This window comes from Terrapene carolina, unplaced genomic scaffold (genome assembly GCF_002925995.2).
Source record: "Terrapene carolina triunguis isolate 2854851 unplaced genomic scaffold, T_m_triunguis-2.0 Scaffold30, whole genome shotgun sequence".
Lineage (NCBI taxonomy): Eukaryota > Metazoa > Chordata > Testudines > Emydidae > Terrapene > Terrapene triunguis.
In genome coordinates, this window is record NW_020664381.1 from 7,555,382 (window position 1) to 7,579,921 (window position 24,540).

At 40.4% G+C, this 24,540-nt stretch overlaps 1 protein-coding gene across 1 annotated transcript in view; it reads right to left on the reverse strand.

The window, feature by feature from the left end:
- Positions 1 to 24,540, reverse strand: part of LOC113406437 (intersectin-1-like) — a 198,772-nt gene that overhangs the window by 141,722 nt on the left and 32,510 nt on the right. The window contains exons 2-4 of the mRNA XM_026651320.2: positions 14,092 to 14,151; positions 10,877 to 10,969; positions 5,872 to 5,935 (exon numbers count right to left, since the gene is read on the reverse strand). Coding sequence (XP_026507105.1) covers positions 5,872 to 5,935; positions 10,877 to 10,969; positions 14,092 to 14,119 — 185 coding nt within the window. The 5' untranslated portion in view covers positions 14,120 to 14,151. The remainder of the gene's footprint in view (positions 1 to 5,871; positions 5,936 to 10,876; positions 10,970 to 14,091; positions 14,152 to 24,540) is intronic.

The following is a 24,540-nucleotide window of genomic DNA, read 5'->3' on the forward strand; positions in this document are numbered from 1 at the left end:
CCCCCCCCGTCTCTTGACTGCCCCCTCCAAAACCTCCCTGCCCCTTCTCCGACCCCCTGGCCCCCTTGTTGTTGGCCTTTCTTCACCTAATGTCTCGGTGAACTTGCTCAGGAACTGCCTGAGCCGCTGGGCAGCAGTGGGGGAGGAGCTCCAGACTGCCGGAGCCGATCTGTGATGCAGGGAGGGAGGGAGGGAGGGAGGAGGAGCCCTCTCTGGCTGAGTGTCGGAGCCCCATGTAAGTGACACCGTCCGTCCGGCAGCACTGTTAGCCGCGCGCGCTCTGCATCAGGGGGAAGTCCGGACATTTACAAATTCCCCCCGGACGCTATTTTTAGCTTAAAAAGCCGGACATGTCCGGGGGAATCCGGACGAATGGTAACCTTACAAGTACTCCTGTTCTTATAGCTTCAGCTGTTATAAAGGCTCTGTGTGGCAGTGACATGGCAGCTAAGTAAGTAGTTCCCAACAGTCAGAATGAAGAGATGAGATGAGCAAAACCAACCCAAACTAATGGAGGAATTATGCTTTTTTTGAGAGGGTAAGCTATAGCGCATCTCCTCCTCCTCTCACAACCTCACCATGATGGAGGCCTCCCTGAAACAATAGTTACTTAACTGCCAGAAATTGAGATAAGAAATCAGTATCTCCTGCTGTATGAGCAAAGGGCTTGTCTACACCCCCCACTGAGCGCAGCAAGTTTCAGCACTGTAAAGCGCCAGTGTAGACAGTGCACCAGAGCTGGGCTCCCAGCACTGGTCACTACGTCCCTCGTGGAAGTGTTTTTTTTTGGAGTGCGCTCTGCCGCGACTACACAAGCCATGTTAAAGCACTGCCACTGCCAGTGTAGACTAGCCCAAAGAGAATTAAAATACAAGATACTTATATCAGACTGAGAATGTTTGAGAGGTTTGAGGGAACCTTATTGCAGGCAAGAGAACCTCCCCCTGACAAGTTGTAGGCAACAGGAAGGGAACTTTATAGATTATAACAAAGATGGAGTTTTTGCTAGAAGGAACAGAATTGCTCCTGGAAAAAGTTAAAAAGCAAAGTAGACGACTTGTTACATAGCTTAATTCATTAGGGCTGTCCATTTTCTGCCAGCTACCAAGTGCAATGTCTCCCTATAGTCCTATATATTGGTGTGTATGTATACCAAGAGTTTGATTAACTTCCCTAAAGTCTTTTTGCCTTTTGCTACTCTACTGGGAATACAGATACATTTGTCACAAGCAACCAGACACATGCTGTACAGAATACTTAAAAAAAAAAAAAAAAAAAAAACCTATATGATGAACCAGATAGGAAGAACTCAAAACATATAGTTAGAGTAGAGACACTAATCAACTGAGAGTTCAAATAGCAAATTACTATCAATTAGACTTCAGCCTTGTGCATATTACCCCACAACTGCTGTACTGAACTAAAATATCATTCCTTTATCGAAGAAATGCATAGTTTAAGTTTCGACAAGAAGATCAGAATGGACATTTCCCTATGGCTGGAGAGGGCAAATAAAAAGGCCACTCAGGCTACAAGCATACTCAAAGGAAAAGCATGTTTATTATGATTAAAGTTTTCTTCAGGGTTTAGTCATCCTTTATTCAGACCCCAAGTTGTAACTGGTAGGTAGAAAAAAAAAAAAAAAAAGTTTGTATATGTGGCCTCAGGTGGTTAACCATAAAGATAAATCAGAGAAAGAGACTGCCTGAAGAAAGCTACTCTGACAGATTTCTTTGATCACACTCTGAGCAATTGGTGGTTTCCCCATTAAACAGGTCTCTCACTTTTCATATGTAGAAGTCAGTTCTGCTGAGCCTATCCAATTGGCACTGTCAGTTCAAGCAATTAAGTAATTTCCGATGCTGGGATACATAGTGGTACAATAGCGGGGGTGGGGTGTAAAATATTTAAGCAAATGCCTTTGTAACAGTGCTTATTTGTTCTGCCCAGAAGGCTTCTACAACTACATAATCAACTTTTATGTACAAACTACTGCCATACACCTGACAATGAGAATACTATTAAGTATCATCACATTGTATGTGACTGGTTCATTCAGACATTACATGATAATGATCTCCTTTGAAAGCGCTTTGAGATCTACTAATGGAAAGCATTACATCTAGCTAGGTGATATTATTTGATTAGTAGTTTCCCACATTTTGGACAATACATTTTTAATCTACAGATTCCTTCTATGTGCAATTAATAATAATCAGAAACAAGATATGACAATTCCAATTATGTTCACTGAATGAGAAAACTCCTGTCTACCCATTTAGTCAATAAAATCTTTCATCTCTAGTTAATGTCTTTCCTGCTATTCTACTCATTTGCTGTAGTTGAACAGTTTTGCTATTTTACTCAACTTCACATAAATTTCAGGAAAATGAAGTACAACTAGAAGGCAGCAGTATTTACACACATTTAAATGATTGCAGTGTGCTAGCAGAAATACAAAGCTATGCCTGGAGTGCTGTGAGTATCTGACAGTAACTACCACCTACATTTCACTGTTCCACAAAACACAAAGTATCCGGTTATAACAAAATTAGGAAGAACTTAATGTACGTTAATTCATTTATTTGAGACCTGGCTGGAAACCAGCATAGGACAGTAAATTGATTACAGATTTATTATATCTATAAAATGTTCCTGTGTTCATAACTGTAGATTTTTCACTTGGATAATTGCAAAAGGCTGAATCAGACCCCCAAAATCTAGGTGCAAAAGGGGTCCTCTTCACATCAATCTCTCCTCGCCTACACTTTGGTAGAAGCGGCACTACCATCTTCCCCATACCTTGCAGTGCAATCTCTGCAATGTTCCCATCTGCGAGATTGATGGTGAAGGCAAGGATTGGGCAGGCAGGATTTGTGCTGCTTAGAGCATGGCTTATTAAACTACAAAAATATCTTTCTGAAGGTTATTTTTAGATGTTACACACTCCAGCAAGGAAGTTCTACTGCAACTGAAGATCTGGACTAAATCTAGCCTTAAATTCCCATATTCATCCTAAACCATGAAACTCAAACACAACAGCAGGAATTAAGTTTTGAGTGTCATTATACTACTGTATACATTAAATAGTAAAATCCCAGGGTCTGCCCGACCATAACATTTTCCCATTATTCTTCTAACTTCCACAAATTTGATACTATTAGGAGGAAAGCAGGTGTCAGAAGAGGGTAAATCTACCAACTATTTTAATGTTCGCTGCAGAACTAGAACTCTGAATATAATAAGCAGCAGCTTGCACTGATTATTTCCAGTACTAGTTTAAACTAAGCTAGAGATGAGGGGACTGGGTGGAGGATTTCAGGAGGGAGGAACAGCACTGTGGGTTTTGGAAGAAATCCAGATTATGGCCTTGTTAAAAATAGTTCTTACCTTCTGAATCATTACGGTCTCATTTCAAAGACTATTTAGACACTTTATAGATTACTGGTTTGACAGACAACAAAGCCTGAAAAAAGTAGATCAGAAGAATTGTCATGATAAACCATAGCAGCTCCTCGGGCTGCGCTACAAAACTCCCAACATTCTCACAGATGTTTTGTTAAGAACTGAATTATTGCTATTTTAATTTTATTATACAGCCTTCATGTAGTCTCACGTCTAAAAACGAATTACTGCAGCTTCAAAATATTTTCAAAATAGCTCTGTTGGGCAGAAGATATTTAAACACCATTTCAACTAGGTAGCTTTTCCTGACGTTCTATTTTAGTGAAAACAGATTTTGCATTACTCAAAATAGCAATCCAGTTTTCACCAAATTTAAAAGAGAACTATACCTTTTAAAATCAAACTTGAAGATATTTTAAAAAATATGCAAGCCAGATTTTCTTTTTAAAATTATGAGATGATATATCTTTGACAATTCTAAAATGCATTACTCCTCCTGTAACAGATCTGAAGCCTGTCTGAACTATCAGTCAACAAGGCCAAACCCTCTGCAATTCCTGCCTCACAGCTGTACTTCCCCAGACAAGTGCTTCCATAGCTAACAAAAGAATCTATAAAAGCAGATGTGACTTTGCATTACATCAGACTTGGTTTTTGGAGCCATGAATCTAACAAGTTAATGAGTTAGGCCCCAATCCTGCCAACACTATCATATGCAAAACTTTACCTCAAGCAAGTAGCCCTACTGAAGACCTTGGAAATAAATTATAATTAGGCAAGTAAAGATACACATGTAATTAAACATTTGCAGAATTGGGGGCCTTAAGTTGCTTTTTGTTTTTGTTTTAACTTTTTCTTATAGATTCTATAAACTTCATAGAAAATGACAGTGTGGTAGTCCTAACAAACTGGGGGTTTTGTCAGTGGTGAACTCCAACTAGACAGGGAAATAGAGAATACAGATAGAAAACTAAGGATTGTAAATAGCTTTCTTCCCACATACAAAGATCTGGACCTATAGTCTGAAACAGCGTACAGAGCACTTGAGCTAAAGACTGAGGCAGACGAATCCACTGAATAGATTTTGTGACAACTCATGAAGCTTTTCCTACATAAGTGCTATACACACACTTCTGCCATGGAAGCCGAAAGTCTCTCAGACCAAGAAGTGACAATGGATCCACATGAATAAGCACAAAGATTTGAAGCTATCACAAGACCTTTGGGAACTATACTACTGATTGTTTATTCCACCACATAAAGATGTCCTTTGGAGTATCTTACCCCTCAAATGGGGGAAGGTCACAATTTCTTGTTTCTTTACATCTCAGATTGCTTTGAACAACTATTGTGACATCCTTTGGCTATCAATATAATTGCCTTCTTGCCATTGCATTACAGGCCAAAGATTTGGCTGAGAACGGTTGAAAATGAAGCAAATCCCCCCCCCCCACACACACACACCCTCTTTCAAGCCTTGTCATAAAGCAGCAAGAAGGCAGCTACTCATTTCCAAAGCAGCTGTCTTCTTGCAAGATAACTCTCCTTTTTCATAGAGAGCCACGCTTTCCATAAGGGAATGAAATACTGAGACATTTTTACTAGTATAAAAGTAAGAGTGGCCACAATAAGGAGATACCATGGAAAACAACTCATTGTATTTACTGGTTAACGTTAACTTTCATCTATGTAGATACCATGTCAACACAGTGATCCCCCCTCCCCCCACTGCCAGTGCAATGTGCCAAGGAAAATCATATTCATTTTGCTCAGTTTAGAAGGAAGGTCAAGTAGGAAGAGAATATATTTTCTTCAAGATTTTCATTAAAATTAGCATTTCTGAGTCAAAGTTTGATATGATTTGGAACGGTAGCAATTTGAAAGCCCTACATGAAGAAACTAGGTACCAGTTTCCAACTGGGTTTATTAGCAGTTTAACATAGCTTTGCAAATTTGTACTTGTTCACTCACCCAGGAATAATAAAATCATTGTTCTTCCTCTCCTGCCTTAAACTCCATTATCACTGAACTATGATGAGAGTAGATTTTATGCAGATTATAAATGTTATGACAATTGTCTAGATCTGGTTTAACAGTCCCATTAGTATATCTAGTATCTTAGTATTTAAAAAAAAATAATTGTTGCATTTTATGACTATATTAATATTGGTTTAACAAAGCTGGAAACATTTTATATGGTCTCTTCTTACACTTCCTACCAAACCACTTGGTTACAAATGTCACTTTCCAATAAGATGGCTACCTCCAGCAAGAGGCATACTAAATATATTAGTAACTTTAAAAATATTCACAGTCGGATCATAGCAACAAGGCTTTTGTCTTGTTGACTTTTAGCCTATGGGCTGAGCAAAGCAAGTGATTTTAAATAGCAGCATGTTAAGTGTAAAGTGTGTGTAATTGAATTACTTGCTCCAATATAACTGAAGGTTTTTTTAATATACTTGCCATATTTGTGCTAACACCGGTTGAGGTAATCCAGATTGGAAAAAAAAGTTTCTAGCTTGATCACCTGTAAAATAAGTTAGAAAGGCATCATTTCAAAAGGACTGCTAATAATACCCAGAAGACAGAGCTAAAAGTTAAATTATAGGTCAAAACATTCAAAAGATAGCAACATTAAAAAGCATATATTGTAACATGGAGCATACTACAGAATATTATTTAAATTCAGTTTATCACTTAATCTACAAGCAATACTACAGATGTAATTTTAGGTACTGGTGAATCAAGGGTGTCTATTGGGGAGATATCCACCCCATGCTTTAAATATTAAAATGGAAGCAACTGGTGCAAATTTAAAGTTAACTGGACATTAACATTTTCCAGAAAAATCTATTGAGATGAACAATAGGAAACATATGGTTCCTGCTACCCAATCCATGTTTAAAGGCTCTTTCTTTATTGGAATCATCTGCCCAGTGAAATCAAGGAAGCACACACTTTCTCCACAGGAAATACTATTTCTCTTCAATACAAACATAAAAAACATTCTATTTTTTCATGGGTATTTAAGGTACAATACAGACCCGTCAGCACAAATTGAGTAAGGGACTCTTCAGTTACCACTTGAGACTAATTAGCCATTGAGAAAAGCAATAGCAAAATTTTTGAGGTAGTTTCCCATTTTCAGTCCAGGTTGGTAAAGGTAGAAGAGTAAGGATGGGAAAGACAAAACAGCACATTAGGGTTAGGTGCGGTAGGATTAGGTCCCTGAAAAGGAAATTTGATAATCTATGGGCAGGTCTTCACTACGGGTGGGGGTCGATTTAAGATACGCAAATTCAGCTACGCGAATAGCGTAGCTGAATTCGATGTATCGGAGCCGACTTACCCCGCTGTGAGGACGGCGGCAAAATTGACCTCCGCGGCTCCCCGTCGACGGCGCTTACTCCTACCTCCGCTGGTGGAGTAAGTGCGTCGATTCGGGGATCGATTGTCGCGTCCCGACGAGACGCGATAATTCGATCCCCGAGAGATCGATTTCTACCCGCCGATTCAGGCGGGTAGTGTAGACCTAGCCTATGAAGGAAAGGAGTAGAAAGACTACAAGTAGTATTACATATCAAATTTTTTATAAAATTAAGTTACACACACAACCATACCAGATTTTGTACAATGTCATATGAGGAGCAGCAATAATCAATCTATGCCAGGAGAGGCACATGTGGCTCTTTAGAACCACAGATGAGGCTCTGGAGACTCTTGGATGCCTCCTAACAGGTGGATAGCAAGGAAGGCAACATATCACCCTCCATTCTCTTTCTCCACATGTAGCTGCAGTGAGAGAGGAAAGAGAACCAAACAGAGCCACCAAACAGCCACAGAACAAGATCTTGATATCACTCTGTGGCGATAAGCCCTATCTGCAGTGGTTTAAGAGACCTGTGCAAGCCATGTGCAGGGCCGTAGCAACAAAGAACGTGGCCCCCTCCGAACATATGTCTGGGCGGGGCCCCTTACAATGCAGAAACTGGAATGCGGTATTTATTTTATACAATATACAGGGTTCATATTATGTATACATAGGCCTACAGTGTACATGTATTCCGTATTTACGCAAAGCGCTTCTTTCGAGCCTTGTTCTCCGCAAATTGGTTAATCAATGCGTCATAGTCCAGAGATCTGGCAATCTTGTTTTCGATTGAGATAACTGCAAGCGCAGAAAGCCTGTCATCTGTCATGGTTGAGCGCAGGATATTCTTGATCAGTTTCATTCTGCTGAAGCTCCTTTCAGCAACAGCGACAGTAACTGGTGTGGTCAGAAGAATTCTGATGCAAATGCAAAGATTCGGATATATCTCCTGAAGGCTGTTCTTGTATATGTATGTTAAAAAATTGTTTGCCGTGACAAGTCCTCTCTTTCTCGATGACATAAATAAAACGATTCAATTCCATTATGAGTTCGTTGGCATCAATGTCTCCCATTTTTCTTTCAAAATTTTTGCTGCGATTCTCCAGTTCATTATCTCTGTGACACTGCTTCAGGTTGTTAGCGTTGTACAGAAATCCAAACAACTTATTCCACTCCACGAGTTGGTCAAATTGCGACGAAACAGAAGATATGGCCTGATCAGTGAGAACAAGAAAGAACTGCGATTTGAATTTTTCTTTGGCAGAAAGACGACTCGAATCATCAGCACATTCGTAATCAAACATTCTCTTCTTACGTCGCACCCTGGTTTCTGGAAACACCTGCTCAATACCCATATGCTCTGCTATTTCACGTGCATTTGTGACCACAGAGATATATCCTGTATTTCGATAGTCTTCCAAAAACTTCTTTGTAGCACCGCTTCTGCCTGCAGTACGTCAATTGACATCTGGTGACTGAATTAATTTGCTGGTTTTATTGACGTGAAATAGTATATCGTACCACGTGTACACAGTCAGAACAAAAGGCCACGTAGTAACATGGTCTAAAAGCGCACCGGCTTCTGTTGCTGTATTGCCATCTTTCTTTTCGAGCGCATATTCTCGCAAAGATGACAAAGCATTGCACAATTCTTCAAGGTGATAACACAATGGCTTCACAGCATCAATTCTCGACTCCCAACGAGTGTCCGATAACCCTTTAACAGATATTGGCATATGTTCTTGAAGTATATCCCAACGTGAAGGTGAAGAAGAAAAGATAACGTATATTCTGTTAATCAGACCGAAAAAGTCAATGGCATATTTCGATGACTTTGCCGCATCTGAGATCACAAGATTCCAAGTGTGAGCTCCACATGGTACATACAAGGCACGGTCATTTATTTCTAGCATGTGGGCTTGAACTCCTTTATTCTTTCCTCTCATATTTGCGCCGCTATCATAAGCTTGGCCTCTCATGTCAGCAATGTCTATTCCTAAGTTGTTTGCCTTTTCAAGAAACGCTTCCAATAAGCCCTCGCCAGTTGTATCATGAACATTAAGAAAACCAACAAACGCTTCACGAATATTGACACCATCTTCACCGTTGCATTCAACAAAGCGTAACACCACAGACATCTGTTCTTCATGTGACACGTCGGGAGTACAGTCCAAAATAACTGAATAATATTTTGCTTTTTTAAGCTGCGCTATGTTGGCCTCTTGAATGTTACTGGCAACAAGTTGAATCAGCTCGTTTTGGATCTGTGGACTGAGGTACTGAACATGTGTCTCTGCCTTCTTAATCCTCCTTAAAAGTTCGCTGAGGACAGTATCATACTTTGCAAGCAATTCAAACAGTCCCAAAAAGTTGCCATTCGAAGGATCGCCGAGCTTTTCATTACTTCCTCGAAATGCCAAGTTTCTTTCGGACAAGAAAATAACGACATCAACCATGCGTTTGACAACATTTCTCCAGAAATCTCTTTCTTTCAGAAAAGCCTGCAATTCGAGTTGGTCAATAGATGTACGGTTTACTATGCCTGACCGAAGGTCAAACCATTTCACCATACAGTCTTGATGACCTTTGCCTGTTTCATGCTGCTGAAGTCTTTTTGACAGTGCTTTCCAAGCAGATGTTCCACGACGTAGCGGTATGTCGCCAGTGCCAAATAATTTACAACAAAAAACAAAAAATGGCATCTTTCTGAACTGAGTACATTAACCATGAACGTCTTATTTTCTCGCCATTTGCCATGGTTCGATAGAAATGAGTACTTGTGAACCTCCGTCTTTCCTCATTAAATGGAAATTCGTGACTTTCATTCTGCTGCTGTGGGCCACGTGCAACAATGTCACACACTTGCCTGTCCGATATTATAGACGGCCAATCTCCTGGATCATCAGTCAGTGGTTCAGATTCAGATACTTCTTTCCCGGCAGCAGCTGGAATATCTGTCACAGTTTGTTTGGTAGAACAACTGGCTTCACCTTCGACCTCACTTGAAGCACTTCTGGATACGATTCATCGCTGCTAGCGCTGTCCGTTTCATGTGCCTGCACTTGTACGTTGGATTGCAGCGCAAAATACGTTGACAAGTTTGGAATTTTCTCAAGTTCCTTCTCGGCATCTTTTGCTGCCTTTCGTTTACTAGCTCCGCTCTTATACGTTCTCTTAAACATCACAAAGCACGCTTCTGCGTTGGAAACGAATCGTTTCAAACGATAAAAAATTAAACTAAATTAATAACATTTATCCACCGACCGCCATTATGAACGCAAATACCCATTCTTTGAATGGGTCCAACTAAAATTCGAAACTGACCGACAGACAACTGATGTAGCCAATAGCATTATGATATATCATAATAACTTCACGGTTTTGTCAGTAAAACCGACATGGATTGTGCAATAGCGTCAATAAATGTCACTTACCTAGTTATACCTTACATTTTTTTTGCCACTTTTAGGGGCCCCCTTCCTTGCGGGGCCCCCTCCGGTCAGAGGGCGCTCGCTACGCCTCTGGCCATGTCTGTGGATTTATTGCTTAATCCTCACAAGCTAAACTGATATAAGCCACTTGTAAATGGATATACAAGGCTGTCCATACAGAGGTTTGCACTGGTTTAACTAAATTGTTAAACAGATTTTATTTTAAAAGGTGCAACTTACAATTAGATTGTCTTTTGCGTCTATTGATCAATCAACATGACAATGTATCGCAATGGTGCCAGTCATCTAATTTAAGTAACATCAAGTCATCCCACTATGATTCTATGGTTCTGATTCTATGACAATGATTATTGTGAAGTAACAAGCAGTTCTATAAGATAGAGTAGCATTGCTTTAGAGAACCAGGTATGACTGCAAGAATGACACAAGAGAAAAATCAAGTGATATAAACCAGGGAGAAGACACAAAGTTTTCAGCAATATTCAAAAAGAGATGGCATTGATGTGACCGAGAGATACAAGAGAGTTGAAATACAGTATGAATAAAATCATGCCTGCATTTTTCCCATAAATTTTTGTACATACTTATTTACTATGAATTCTAGATATTATTAAATGGAATTAGATGTGAAAAACTATCTAATTACCAGTGATAAATCCAGATGTTGGTTTCAGACTATGGAACTGCTGATCATGTTTAGCTCTCTCTTCCACAGTTATGGCCCAGATATCCAGGTTGCCTTGTGTAGAAAGAAAATATAGAAGTCAGAAACAAGTACATAAAAGATACACTACTTTTCCCCCTTACAAGTCTTCTGTACACAAAGTTTTAACATTTTAACCTTCTGACTTGGTGGTACTAGCAGAATTAATTTGCCTATGAAAATTTAAGTATTAGACTAGATAAAAAAATCTCATATCTAACTAATCTACAGTTGCATTCATACATATTCTTAAATAGGCAGCCATATGGACAGTCTTACCATAACAAACCACCAAAGACTGAAATGAACTCCTGAACAATGCTTCAGCAATTTTATGCTCATTGATATCTTAGGTTATAAATAATCTACACAACATGTAATGCAATTTGTGATGACAACATTTAAAAGGTGTCTGTTTAATGAAAGAAAACATGGAAAGTTCATGTGGTTTTGCTTATTTAAGAAACTAATCCCACTCAAACAGCACATGCTGAGCAGCACATGATGCAGTCTCTTCTTCTAAACCGAACAGTGAAGAGGTGTCACAAGTCATCAACAGTCATGCATTAAATGGGTTTGTACCATCACAGAAGTAGAAATAAATGCCACCTGTTCATCCAGGAAGGATGTGAACATGCAAGAGGACATAAAATAGGCAACAAAAAAGCACAAGGCAGGAAGAGAGCACCCACACTATACTCCTGAATGAATGAGAAATTCAACATGTAGGAGTATTTTGTACTATTTGGATCCTCCAGAGCAAATTTAAAGTTTGTAGTTCAATATTTAATAAGTTTCACATTAAACTACCTTTTTTTTTATTTAAACAATACAGTGACATTAAGAATGCCTTCTCCAGATTTCAGTACAGATGTACAGAATCTACTTCCACTGTCTAGTCGGGACACTTTCGCATTTGTTTCTCTTCTCTTCATAAAGTTTCTCTTTTGTCCTCCAGGTTACTTTTCCTTATACTTACAGCCAACACTACAACATCTCATCTCTCACTTAAGAAATAATTTAAGATACTATTACACAATATTGCACATAAGGTTGGTCTTTATAATTTTTGGATTGGTAATACAACACTGTCTTTCAACACTTCCAGGAGCATATAATGTTTATTAGCTCTGCTGCAGCAGTAATAACTAACTATTGCTGGCCAGAATCTCAGGAAACCAAAGACATCTAATGCTAACAAAATACAGTTCTCCTGAATAGGACATTAAAGATACAGACTTGCAATAACAAGTTGTCTAGATCTTGTTCTTTATTTCTACATCATTGCCTAAGTTTACCTGGGCCAGTCCTTTAAAGCTTTTAACAAATCTGGGTTTTTTTAAGGTACGTTATCAGACACTGGAACCCTAAAAGATAATCGTTCAGTTTCATTCATCAAAAAGTGAAAGAGCACTCAACTGTTTCAGACTTATTTTTTGGAACAGAAAATTAAATTGACAAAATGATCAGACTGCAAGAGAAGAAAACTCCCAATTACTATGCCTAATTCTCAAAGGCTCTGTACACCCATTTAAGAACTTCATATAAACATGGGCCAAACATTATTTCAAACACAACTTGTTCATAAAACAGTTTATCCATCTTGTGTGACAGGACACAAACAGTATAGTCCAGAGTTTAAGACTAGTCAACAAGATTCAGAAACTGCTCTGTGAATGAAATTCCCACATGTAACATGCTGAGCGCTTCCAATATTGAGCCCAAATACTGTAAATGTAGGATTAATGAGATCTGGACATCATCCACACAGGTCTCCCAAACCATAAAGCATGTCAGTTTTTCAGAAACCCCATTCGAACAGTTTTAGAATATGGTCCCTGAGCCATTGAAGACTCTACCAAAAAGAGTAGGAACTCATAGAAGTTGAGCCTCTATATATTTTTCTTCAGCAGGAAAGGACTAACATCTCTTCAAAATACAGAAAAAAGTTTTGCTGAAACACTAGGGCCTGGTCTACACTTAAAACTTAGATTGACCTAGTTACATCGCTCAGGGCTGTGAAAAATTTCGTGTCCTGTGCAACGCAGTTAGGTCAACCTAACCCTCTATGCAGTCAGAGGTGTAACTATAGGGGTGTTGGTGTGGGCTAGTGGTTCTCAACCAGGGTGTACTCCTGGGTGCACACAGAGGTCTTCCAGGGGGTACACGAATTCATCTAGATATTTGCCTAGTTTTACAACAGGCTACATAAAAAGCACTAGCTAAGTCAGTACAAACTAAAATTTCACACAAACGATGACTTGTTTATACTGCTCTATATACTATACACTGAAATGTAAGTATAATATTTATACTTCCATTACTTTATTTTATAATTATATGGTAAAAATGAGAAAGTAGGCAATTTTTTTGGTAATAGTGGGCTGTGACACTTTTGTATATTTATGTCTGATTTTGTAAGCAAGTAGTTTTTAAGTGAGGTGAAACTTGGGGGTACGCAAGACAAATCAGACTCCTGAAAGGGATACAGTACTATAGTCTGGAAAGGTTGAGAGCCACAGGTGTGGGCTATTGGGACTCAGGTGTGATCTTCAAACTGGCATACTGCCCATCTAGTGTTGCTCCCATTATGAGATTGGGGGCAGGATGGAGGGCTTCTTGCCCCTGGAGACAGTTCTTTTCCAATCCTGCCTGACTCCTTTCCTACTTGAAGTCCATTCCCCCTCTGAGTCCCCAACTGCAGACTGCCTGGCTGACCTCCGACATGCCCGTTGCCCCTCCTCCTGGTCTTTGTCTCCCTTCCCAGGCAAAGTGTCACCTGGTTGCATCCCCCTCCTGGGTCTCCGGTTACGAGGGACACCGTCCATTGCTTACATGCAGGCAGCTGGAGCTGTCTCACCTGCTCCTGAGGGTCTCAGCAAAAGTCACACACTCTTATTCCCACCACCTAGGTACTGGTGCAATACACAGGGAAACTGAGGTACACACACTATTCATGCAAAACAGTAAGACTCACATAGGCTCACATACAACATAATAAAGAGGAAAAACCCACTTTGTCACACCTTAGAGTACCAGAAGAGCAGATGGCTAAACATTAGGTGAATGGGTCTCATGGACATTACTATCTAGAATGCATTTAGAAAGGAACGTAATTTTTCTGATTTTAAAACAAAAACAAACAACAAAAATCTTACCCCCAAAAGGTGTTGGAAACTGAGCCATGGTTCAGTCACTTTTAGCTTGCTAATAGATGCCTGAAACAGAAAAGAAGTATGTTAAGATAAATATATCTTCACTGCAAAGATATATTATAATATATCTTCTATTTTAAAAACACACTTTATTATAGTTATATAGTCAATTGCTATGTGAAAAATAAGGGTAACTAAGATGTAAAATTAAACAAACTGTTAGTTGAGGAGAAACTAATGCACGCTGTTTTTGCAACATCTCACGCATTTCTCCTGTTTGCCTTTACTAGTAAGAGCTACATTTCACTCTTGTAACAAGAATGTCCTCAAAAGCTAAGTGCCCTTATTTATAATGGAAGAGTGATGTAGTAAGGAAGAGTTAAATCAGCCATACAAACAGACAAGATTCTAGCAACAGCAGAACAAGTTCCTCAAAACGTTACTTCCATTGGGTATAACATCTCTATCCTATTCAAGTGCAAGAATATGACATCTAATTCCACAGCTGATGAAAATGCACACTCTCTCCAAGGAGACATTTTAAATTTTATCTTGTTTGATCAAGAATCTTTGAGATGCATCATCATGCTCATACAGTATCTTGTTGTGATTTTACAAATACATAAGAAAAAAATTGAAACTAAAAACTAGAATGCAAATAAAAGACTATTTTGCACCCAGTCATAGCACTTACAAGTTAATTCAACCTAACAAGAGTGCAAGTTAAACTACTGTAAACACAACTCCAAAAGGGATATTACAAGGCAAAAATGGATTATTTGGTGGGAACTCCATGCATCCACTGAAAACATTCACTTGTTTAATACTGCTTATTCTTCAAAGTTAAAGCAATGCCAGAGTGTCTGTGAGTTTAACTTTTTTTTTTTTTTTTTAAATGGGCATTTCTTTACTCCACACAAGAAGTGACATGAACTGAGCCAGAAGGATAATGGCCAGTGACAGAGCCACAAAATAGTGAATAAACTGCCTCCTGTCCTACTAGATTCCACTGTGTTTTCCAGACAAAAGAAAAGCAAAAGAAAACAGAACTGAAGGAGAATAATTTAGGCTGCTTAAACAACAGCAGAAATGTATCAAAACCATTAAAATACAAAAGTACCAAAAGAATGGCATTAACTTGCAACAGCAGTTTTCTTTTGTCTGAATTTGATAGTGGTCTTTCTTTAAGCTTTTCTGATTTCTGCTGATTCCTCACTCCTAAACCTACTACATACGTTTACCTCCACTTTTGTCACTGGAAAAAACAACAACAACAAAAAACCACCACCATACACACTACTACTACTGAAAACAATGTCAGGAAAACCAAATTCCCCACGTAATTGTAATTTAGGAAGCAGGAGAAGAAATGACAAAGGAAGAGACTAGTCTTAAGATAAGATAAACAGATTATAGATCAGTTGTCTATCTGTGAAAGTTACTACTGCACTTATCTCACTCCATAAACATTGACTAACTTCGAATTCTGCTTCTAAACTGCAGTTAAAAGTTTTTCTAACTATAAGAGTAGTGTCAATTCCTTCAATATCTAAGAAGCTTAAAATCATATCCTAATACAACTTAGATTAATGTTTAACTGTTTAGTCAATAACAGTAATTCTTCAAAAGCCCTTCCAACTATAAATGATTAGCACTTTAACCTTTTGCTTCAGTATCACATACTCTGCAGCAGACAAAACCATGCCTCTATTTCTCTCTTCCCATCCCCAAGTATTCTGGATTTGGTTCTTAAGCTAACAGATGCTAAAACAGTTTCCTATGCAAAGTCTTCCGGCAGTGTCTTAGCTCTGTAGATGTACTACTGAATCAATGTGGCATAGAAAATTTTATACTCACTTAAAACTTTGAGAAGAAAGGGAGCAGTAAAATAGAGGAGCTGCTCCTGCACCCCTCAACTGTTTCCTTTGTGGGAGTGTTTGCAGAAAGGCAAGGAAAGAAGTAGAAAGAAAAGGGAACCAGAGGTGGATGGCTAAGAGGGGAAAAGAGAAAACTACAACCAGCGAGAACACAAGACCAGATTTGATAAGAGACAGAACCAGAGTAAACGGAACAAAAACACAAACTAACAATCCATTTCACCAACTCACATTTTACAAATGTTTTTAAAAAAATCAACAATTATGAATACTGGGGCAGCACAGTGCTTGCAAGCATTGCAGAGTTCAGTCATGTGAAGGGAGAGAATCTCTCACATGTAGTTCAGGAACTCCACAGGAAGAGCAAGCTTATCACTCCATCCTTGCATGCACCAGTGATGGACAAAATAAATCTAACAACTAGCAACCTGATTGATGCTTAGGAATGCATAAAGCTGTACCAAATAGCAGAGAGAGCACTAGAGAGAAAGTGGGGGTAGGCAGTGAGTGAAACAAGCAGAGCAGGGCACAAAAGCAGAGAAATGTCTTGAAAAGAAGTGATAGATGAATGTAGAAAGAGCTGAAATTTAGACTTGAACAATTGGAAAAATTAGATTGAAGACTGACAGATATATATGAGACACAATATGAGGCAAACAAGAAGGGGGAGAGAGAGAGAGAGAGAGAGAGAGAGAGAGAGAGAGAGATCAACATACCCTAGAAAGACATTGCAATTTAAGTTTGCTGTTGACAGATAGCGTAATGTTTACTTGTTATAAAGAGAGATTTGATTTTATATCCAAGGAAATGCTAGGGCAACCTTTAGCAATTTGACAGTGCATGCAGTTGGGTCTGAAACCTCAGCATTCCTTATGTATAAAAAGAGGGAATACACCTCTACCCCGATATAACGCGACCCGATATAACACGAATTCGGATATAAAGCGGTAAAGCAGCGCTCCGGCGGATCAAAGCAAGAGCTCCGGGCGGGGCTGCGCACTCCGGCGGATCAAAGCAAGTTCGATATAACGCGGTTTCACCTATAATGCGGTAAGATTTTTTGGCTCCCAAGGACAGCGTTATATCGGGGTAGAGGTGTAACTCTTAGTAGAGTTAGAAGTTTGATTGTATTATAATGCTGAGTGGTTTGGGATTTTTTTTTAAACTATCAGGAGGAAAGCTTTTTGGGGTAGAGTTATGTCTTATGTATTTGGCAAGTGTCAAGCATAGTTATATCTACTGTGTGTGTACATACATTATATGTATATGTATATACACACACACACACACACACACACACACACACACACACACACACAGTGTATGCTTTTAAAGGGAAATGCAAAAGCTGAAGTTTTGCTTTTGCACTATTTGGTTTTAAATCGGGGGGAGGAGCGGGGAGGAATCTTATGGTTACCAAGTTATTCTAGTATAGAATTTATGCCTAATATTAGGCAGTCTATTATTTTGACTAAAATCTTTGTTAGTGTCAAATTAAAAAAAAAAAAACCCAGGCATGTTAAAGTTTTTCTGGGAGGAGTAACAAAGAACCCTTGGCCACCCTGAGTAATCCTTTTTAGTCTAGTCTCAGCCTGGAGTTTACATTTTCTCCTAACATACCTGTAATTTAAGGTACAAACAATAGAGAATATCCACTTAAATGTGCAGGCTACTTCAACTCACTATTTCTGACTAGTAAGACAATTTTGAAAAAAGAAAACCTACCACCACATCCAACACCAGATCTCCTAACGCTCCAGAAACAATACATACAAGCTTTGAAATTTATACTATTAAACTCAGATTAACCTCACAGCTGCATGTTTCCTCTACAAGTTCTGTGCAGCAACAGAACATGATTACATTCTTAGGCGTGTTCACACTGGCACTTTCATAGGCAACATTCCCATGGAGGGGACAGGTACAAGGGCATCATCCTGTTATTGGCAGGTACATGGGGCAGTACTGAAGATAGATTTTGCTTCACATAACTGACAGTGAATGTGTTAAAAACAACTGCCTAAAGATTTGATTTCATCTCCACTCAAGTTTTTTTATGATACAAAGAAAAAAAAAAAAAAAAAAGCTTGCAGGAAAGAAGTCTATTGGAAAACATAGCAGCCTGCTGGCTAAAAGAAACGTGTCACCTTTCATGAGAAAGTTATCTGGGCTGTCAGCATCAGCATGTTTTCTTTTTAACTAATGTGTTATGGATGTTATTGCTGGCACTGTTCCATTCAACTTCTTGTGCAGTTCCCCAACTACTCTGTTCAAGGTGTTTTCTTTATGTCACTGGAACCAAATGGATTCAAACAGCATGTCACTGGAGTCTGGGATGCTGTTGATGGCAAGGCAACAAGGAAGAACAAACGAGGGAGAGCACTACTTTGCAAAGAAAAGAAGGAAAAAAAAATCATACTTCAGCAATGAAGTCTAAGCTTTACAGCATAAGGACCAAACATGTTATATCAAAAAGGTCAAGAGGCCACAAATCAATACTTTGGGGTAGATTCTGAGCTCTGCTCCTCTCCTTTTGCAGTATTCTGGTGGTGTAAAAAGTGGAAGCTGCTACACATCCTGTCATAAACATACTGCTAAGGGTAGCATAAAATCCCTCTTTACCCTGTAAAGGGTTAAGAAACTCAGATAACCTGGTTGGCACCTGACCAAAAGGACCAATAAAAGGAGAAGCTACTTTCAAATCTGTGGGGGTAGGTTTTTGTTTGTGTCTTTTGTTTTGTTCTCTCGAAGTCAGCAAAGGAACCAGGGCAGGGCAAATACATCTCCCTAAGCCATATCTGGACTAAGCATCTAGTATTGCAGAAATGGTAAGTAATAGCAAAGAAATGCGTTAGATTATCTTTTGTTTTAGCTTGTGAATTTTCCCTGTGCTAAGAGGAAGGTTTATCCCTGTTTTTGTAACTTTAAAGTTTTGCCTAGAGGGGAAATCCTCTGTGTTTGGAATCTTTTTGTTACCCTGTAAAGTTATCTTCCAGCCTGATTTTACAGAGGTGATTCTTTTATTTTTTTTTTAAATAAACTTCTTTTAAGAACCTGATTGTTTTTCAGTGTCCTAAAGACCCAGGGGGTTTGATCTGTGCTCACTTTGTAACCAATTGGTTAGGATATTATTCTAGAGCCTCCCCAGGAAAGGGGGTGTAAGGGCTTGGGGAAATATTTAGCGGGGGAGGTAGGGCTCCAAGTGGCCCTCCCTGAATGTTTGTTTAAATCACTTGGTAGTGGCAGCGATCAAGGACAACATGGAACTTGTGCCTTGGGAAAGTTTTAACCTAAGCTGGTAAAAATAAGCTTAGGGGGTCTTTCATGTGGGTCCCCACATCTGTACCCCAGAGTTCAGAGTGGGGAAGGAACCCTGACACATCCCTTGCTGGCGACTTCTCAATGTGAAGGAGACTCCAATATGGCTTAAAGATGGTACAGCCAGCTCCAACACTTCACATCCTTCATGCACTGGTGAGTGATTGGAGCACGTTGCTATCTACCAAGTGGTCCCTTGCGAACATTTTGCCAACTGGAGCACAATAAACTGACCCCAGACTGAGGCAGAGATGCAGGGAGCCATTACTGGTTTTTGGTTCTCAGCTTCTCCTTTTCACTCCCGGGTGGCTATATAGGGGAAAGAGAGCCATTCTTTCCTAGGCACTCACCTAGGCTCAGACATACCCAAAACTCCTATCACAATCTCCCTGCAGCTCCCACAGCCTAGCAGGGAAGCAGGCAAAATAGCCAAAGATGCTAACTATTCTCCTTCCTGTACTATGGTGTGGCAGGCAGGCAGTGGGGGAGCTGCTGAGCAATTGCAGTAGGGAAGGACAGCTGCTCAGGGCATCCTGGCACAGTGCTGCTCCTGTCATTGTTCAGAGAATAGACATGGATTACTACACAAATCTGATTAGCCAACAATTATGACTGCTCAGTGTTAGTCCAAACAATTTTTTATTATGCACCTTTAAAGAAAATAACACAAAAATAATTGATAATTCATTAACACACCCATATAATGGAGTTATGTGAGCAGCATCCTAGTAACCTTAACTATGTCCTTCAGGCAGATGGAGGATTATCAGGATTGGCGGGTGAATGGAATAGCCAAGGTGTTGTGGGTGGCATAATGGACAAGAGCAACACAGGGTTTTCCCATGGCGAGGTGTGTATGTGTGGAGAACTAGGGTATTTGAATTGACATGCAGATATGGCATGTGAAACATTGGATAGAGCACAGGCATAAAAGGGGCACAGTGCAGAGGAGGAGGAGCCCTGACTTATCATTGTTCCACGCTAATCCTCACCACCACTTTCCAAAGAGCCTTAAATGAAGAGAGTGATCAATTTCTACATTTAAATGGATCACTGATGTGCTACCCTAATAGGGTAGTAATTTTGAGAATTTCCCAATTTACCCTTGCCCCACTGCTGTTACGAGATCAGCTCTGTTAGTGCATTGATGGAACATAATGCTAGTCAAACTTAGAAAGCAAATTTTCTAGTGAGACTCCAGGCCAGACATCCCTCACCCACACCGCTTCCCGCAGCCCCCATTGGCCTGGGACGGCAAACCGCGGCCAGTGGGAGGTAAACAAACTGGCCCGGCCCGCCAGGGTGCTTACCCTGGCGAGCCGCGTGCCAGAGGTTGCCAACCCCTGGTATAGATAATACTTAGTCCTGCCTCAGTGTAGGGGACAGGACTAGATGACCTCTTGAGGTCTCTTCCAGTCCTACATTTCTAGGATTCTCAGATATAAGAAATACATATAGCCATCATTCTTTTCAAACACTGAATCTCTTGACCCTCTCTTTAAAAATGTCCCAGTGTATTGATAAAAGGCCTGAATATGAACCCCTTGCTCACCAGTGAAGTTAACAGGATTACTTGTGTGAATAACTGTTCAAAGTAAGCAAGCAGTTTACAATTTAGCGCTCAGTTACTTAAGTGAAAGCTGCACAATTTCAGATCAGGGTATTAGAATCTGAAAAAAGTGGACTGATAGCATAACTTGGGAAACTATTAATAGTGTTTTAATGGAGGACTTAAGTTATGAAATTAAACCTTTATTTTTCATTCTCCCGATGCAGATGCTCTTTTAAGGGGATTTATCAGACAGACAATGTGGACACGCTGGTAACAGGGTTTTGACAATAAATGACAGTTCAGAGTTCACTGAAGAATGCTGACATAAGACTTAAGTTATCTTTAATGGCTGAAAATTTATTAATGTTTACAAGTCTACATCTGTAGATAAGTGACATGACTCTTAACAGCTTCACTGCTGCCCAAAGGGTTTTAAATGAGAGCAGTAAAACTGATTAGCCTTGTTAATTTCACTCTGCTGCTTGGCAAAAGCTTCAGGCATCACTAGGGGCTCTTCAAATTCCTGATTCTATGAAAACATTATTTACATTTGAAAACTTGGCCAAGATTGAACAGTGGGGTTTTTTTTTGTTTGTTTTTTTTTTGGATTGCTCACATCAAGACTCCCTGTAGGGGGTTTGATTCTCAGTAAATGCTGAACACTCATGTGCTAACTCAGGCTCCTTAAAGATGTCCCAAGTTGGACACCCAAATATTGAGCTATCTAAAGTAATCAGTAATTTATAAAAATATTGGCTTTTTTTGGTTTATAAACAGCAGCTTAAATTACACAGAAATGGATAAGTTTAGGCCCCCACAATTGCCAGGAAAAACTTTTGACTCTGGTGGAGACTGGCTTTTTCACGGTCTGTGTTTAGCCCAGAGACTTTCCTACATTTACATAGAAACAATCAGGGTTAAAAAAAGAACTAGATAAGTTCATGGCAGATAAGTCCCCCAATGGCTATTAGCCAGGAAAGGCAGGGATAGTGTCCCTAGCCTCTGTTTGCCAGAAGCTGGGAATGGGCGACAGGGAATGGACTACTTGATTACCTGTTCTGTTCACTCCTTCTGAAGCACCTGGCATTGGCCACTGTCAAAAGACAGGATACTGGGTTAGATGAATCTTTGATCTGACCCAGTATGGCTGTTCTTATAATCCTGTAATTCTGTGATTACCTCAAATAGTATCCTGCCAAGGGATATTTTGCCATAATTTTGACTTCCTTGAGAAGGATGTGGTTTTTATCTGCTTGTTTCCTGCTGGTGGAGGAAGGTAAGTCATAGCTCTTACTCTATTGACTTGCATAGTGGTTAATGAATAGTGCCCACAAAGATTACATAAAATACTTGTACCTAACCAGGAGTATGAAAGGTCTAACTCCTCCATTGTACACTATCCATTAGCCACCATACAAGTCAATAGAGTAATAACACTTGAGATAGCTATGACTTCCCTTCCTCCACCAACAGGAAATAAGCAGATAAAATCCACATACTTTACTCTACTGACTTGTATGGTTGTTAATGGATAGTTCACAATGGAGGAGTAACAACTCTTCCATATTCCTGGTTAGGTACAAGTATTTTCATGTAATCTTTGTGGGCATGAATGAAATTAAACTAGAAACTTCTCGCCTTTTGGGTGGAATTCTAGGCAAAAGGCATGTTTACACAGCAGGGAGTCTGGTGGAACAGCACTGCGCCCAGTGGGTCTAGGTAGCTAGACAGCAGGTTCCAACACTCAGAGGGGAGGGCCAGATAGAAGGTCAGCACCCTGCCTCTGTGCCTAGGGACCCCAATATAGGGGCAGTGGTTGTATTCTGTTCATACTCCAGGAGCTTGAAACACCCCAGGGGATCCAGAGCAGCAGAGACTTGGATTCCCCTTACAGTTGTTCTTGTAAGTGACCAGCAGGGAGCGCTCCCTAGGATCTGACACAGTTGGATTTTAAAAATAAAACAAACAAATATAAATTCAGCATCTCTATGTACCACAGCCCAGTTTTCCTCCTCCACTGCCTCCAGCTTCTTGGCAGCGATTACCCCAGTCACAGAATGCACTGGCTGCATGTTAGTCCCTTCATTGCCCCTGCATCTTCTTCTAGTCTCCTGCACCTCACTGCCTGTCCAGTTCTTTCTCTTCTCCCTGGAGAGGCGATCACTGGAGATGCAGGAACAATGTAGGTAAAAAAGAGCTGAAGTCCCCCATTTTCCACCACATAGCTATAACCTCCTCTTTTGCACCAAATCCATGCACTATTCCAATACCCCCATGTTCCTCCCTCACTGTTGGGACCTCCCATATTTCTCCACGATGTTTCAACTACTCCAATATTCCCTTTGTCATGTTATTTGCTCTGATCACCCGTATACCCCTGCTGCTTCAAGCCCCCCTAAACACACAGTTCTACCCTGCTCCTTGCTACTGCATGCCCCAATAAGCATAATGGGGCTATGAGGTGGGTAATGGCTACATGAACTGCTCATAGTCTACCTGGACATAATAAAGGACAGGAGAGCAGAGATGCAGAGTCCCTACCCCAAATCCGGCTCTAGGATGTTGGGAAGGGACTCGACATATGCTCAGAGCATGCTTGTTCTTAGCTCCCAAATATCTTGGTGCTATGTACTGGACCAAGCCCCAAACATGCCCATCCCCAGCTTCTCACCCTAGCTTCAACATTATATGTCTGTGTCATGCACTGAACATGCTCATTCCCAGCTCCCCATCCTGGTTTCAGCACTATGGGGGCATGTTTTGAAGGGGAGACAGATGTGAAGGTAGAACTGAAGCCCACATGCATCCCCCACTGCACAACTTACCCCCCTTTCTCCCCATACTCCTGCATTGCTGACTTCCCCCCTCTCTCTCCACAAGAGCAGCACCGGACGAAGGGGAGGTGAAAGAAGAGTGAGGCTTAGTGTCCCTTCCCCACTTCCTGAAGCGAAATGGGGGAAAATACAAATGGGGTAGGAAGTGCTGGTTTCATTTCTCTCCAATTGGGAAGAAATGGAGGGAATGGGAGCACCCTCCTTGGGTCTTGGAAGGAACGGGGAGGAAAGGGGGATCTGTACCATAGAGGAAGGCACAGATGGTCACACTTCACTCCCTACCACCACCTCCCAGTATGTCAATCTTCATCCTTATGGTTCTGCTCTGCCAGCACTTCAGAGCACTCAGATAAAAGGGGTCCCTTTGAGGAGGGTCCTTTATTAGTTGAAGGATGGCAGAGAAACTACTTTTGGAAACCAAGTTCTTCATCAAAGCTCTAGTCAACCTGGGTTTTCAAAGACAGTGCTTGGACAATCCCTTACACTGTAGGGAGTCATCAAGGAATCTGCTGTTTTCTACATAGGTATGCCAGAGCACAGCCCAGTGAAGCAAAGCCCCTCAACCTGCACCCTCCCAACTCCTCTCCCTCACCTCCCCAACTACCCTTCACTGCTGACCCCCCACATTCTCTAGCTCTGCTCCAAAAATGTTAAAAATTTTAAAATATTATAAGCGACTCATGTTAGAGGGACTGTGTATCAAGAATCCCTGGACCAAGTGACAGAGCAACTTGCTTTCCTTTGATCACACTCAGTCCCACTGTTCGGGAAATGATTGAGAGGCATGATTATATTATCTTTCTGATGGGTTCAATCATCACAGAGACCCCCTTGGGACTGTCACCTGATGTGCTGAAACTACCTCTGAGCC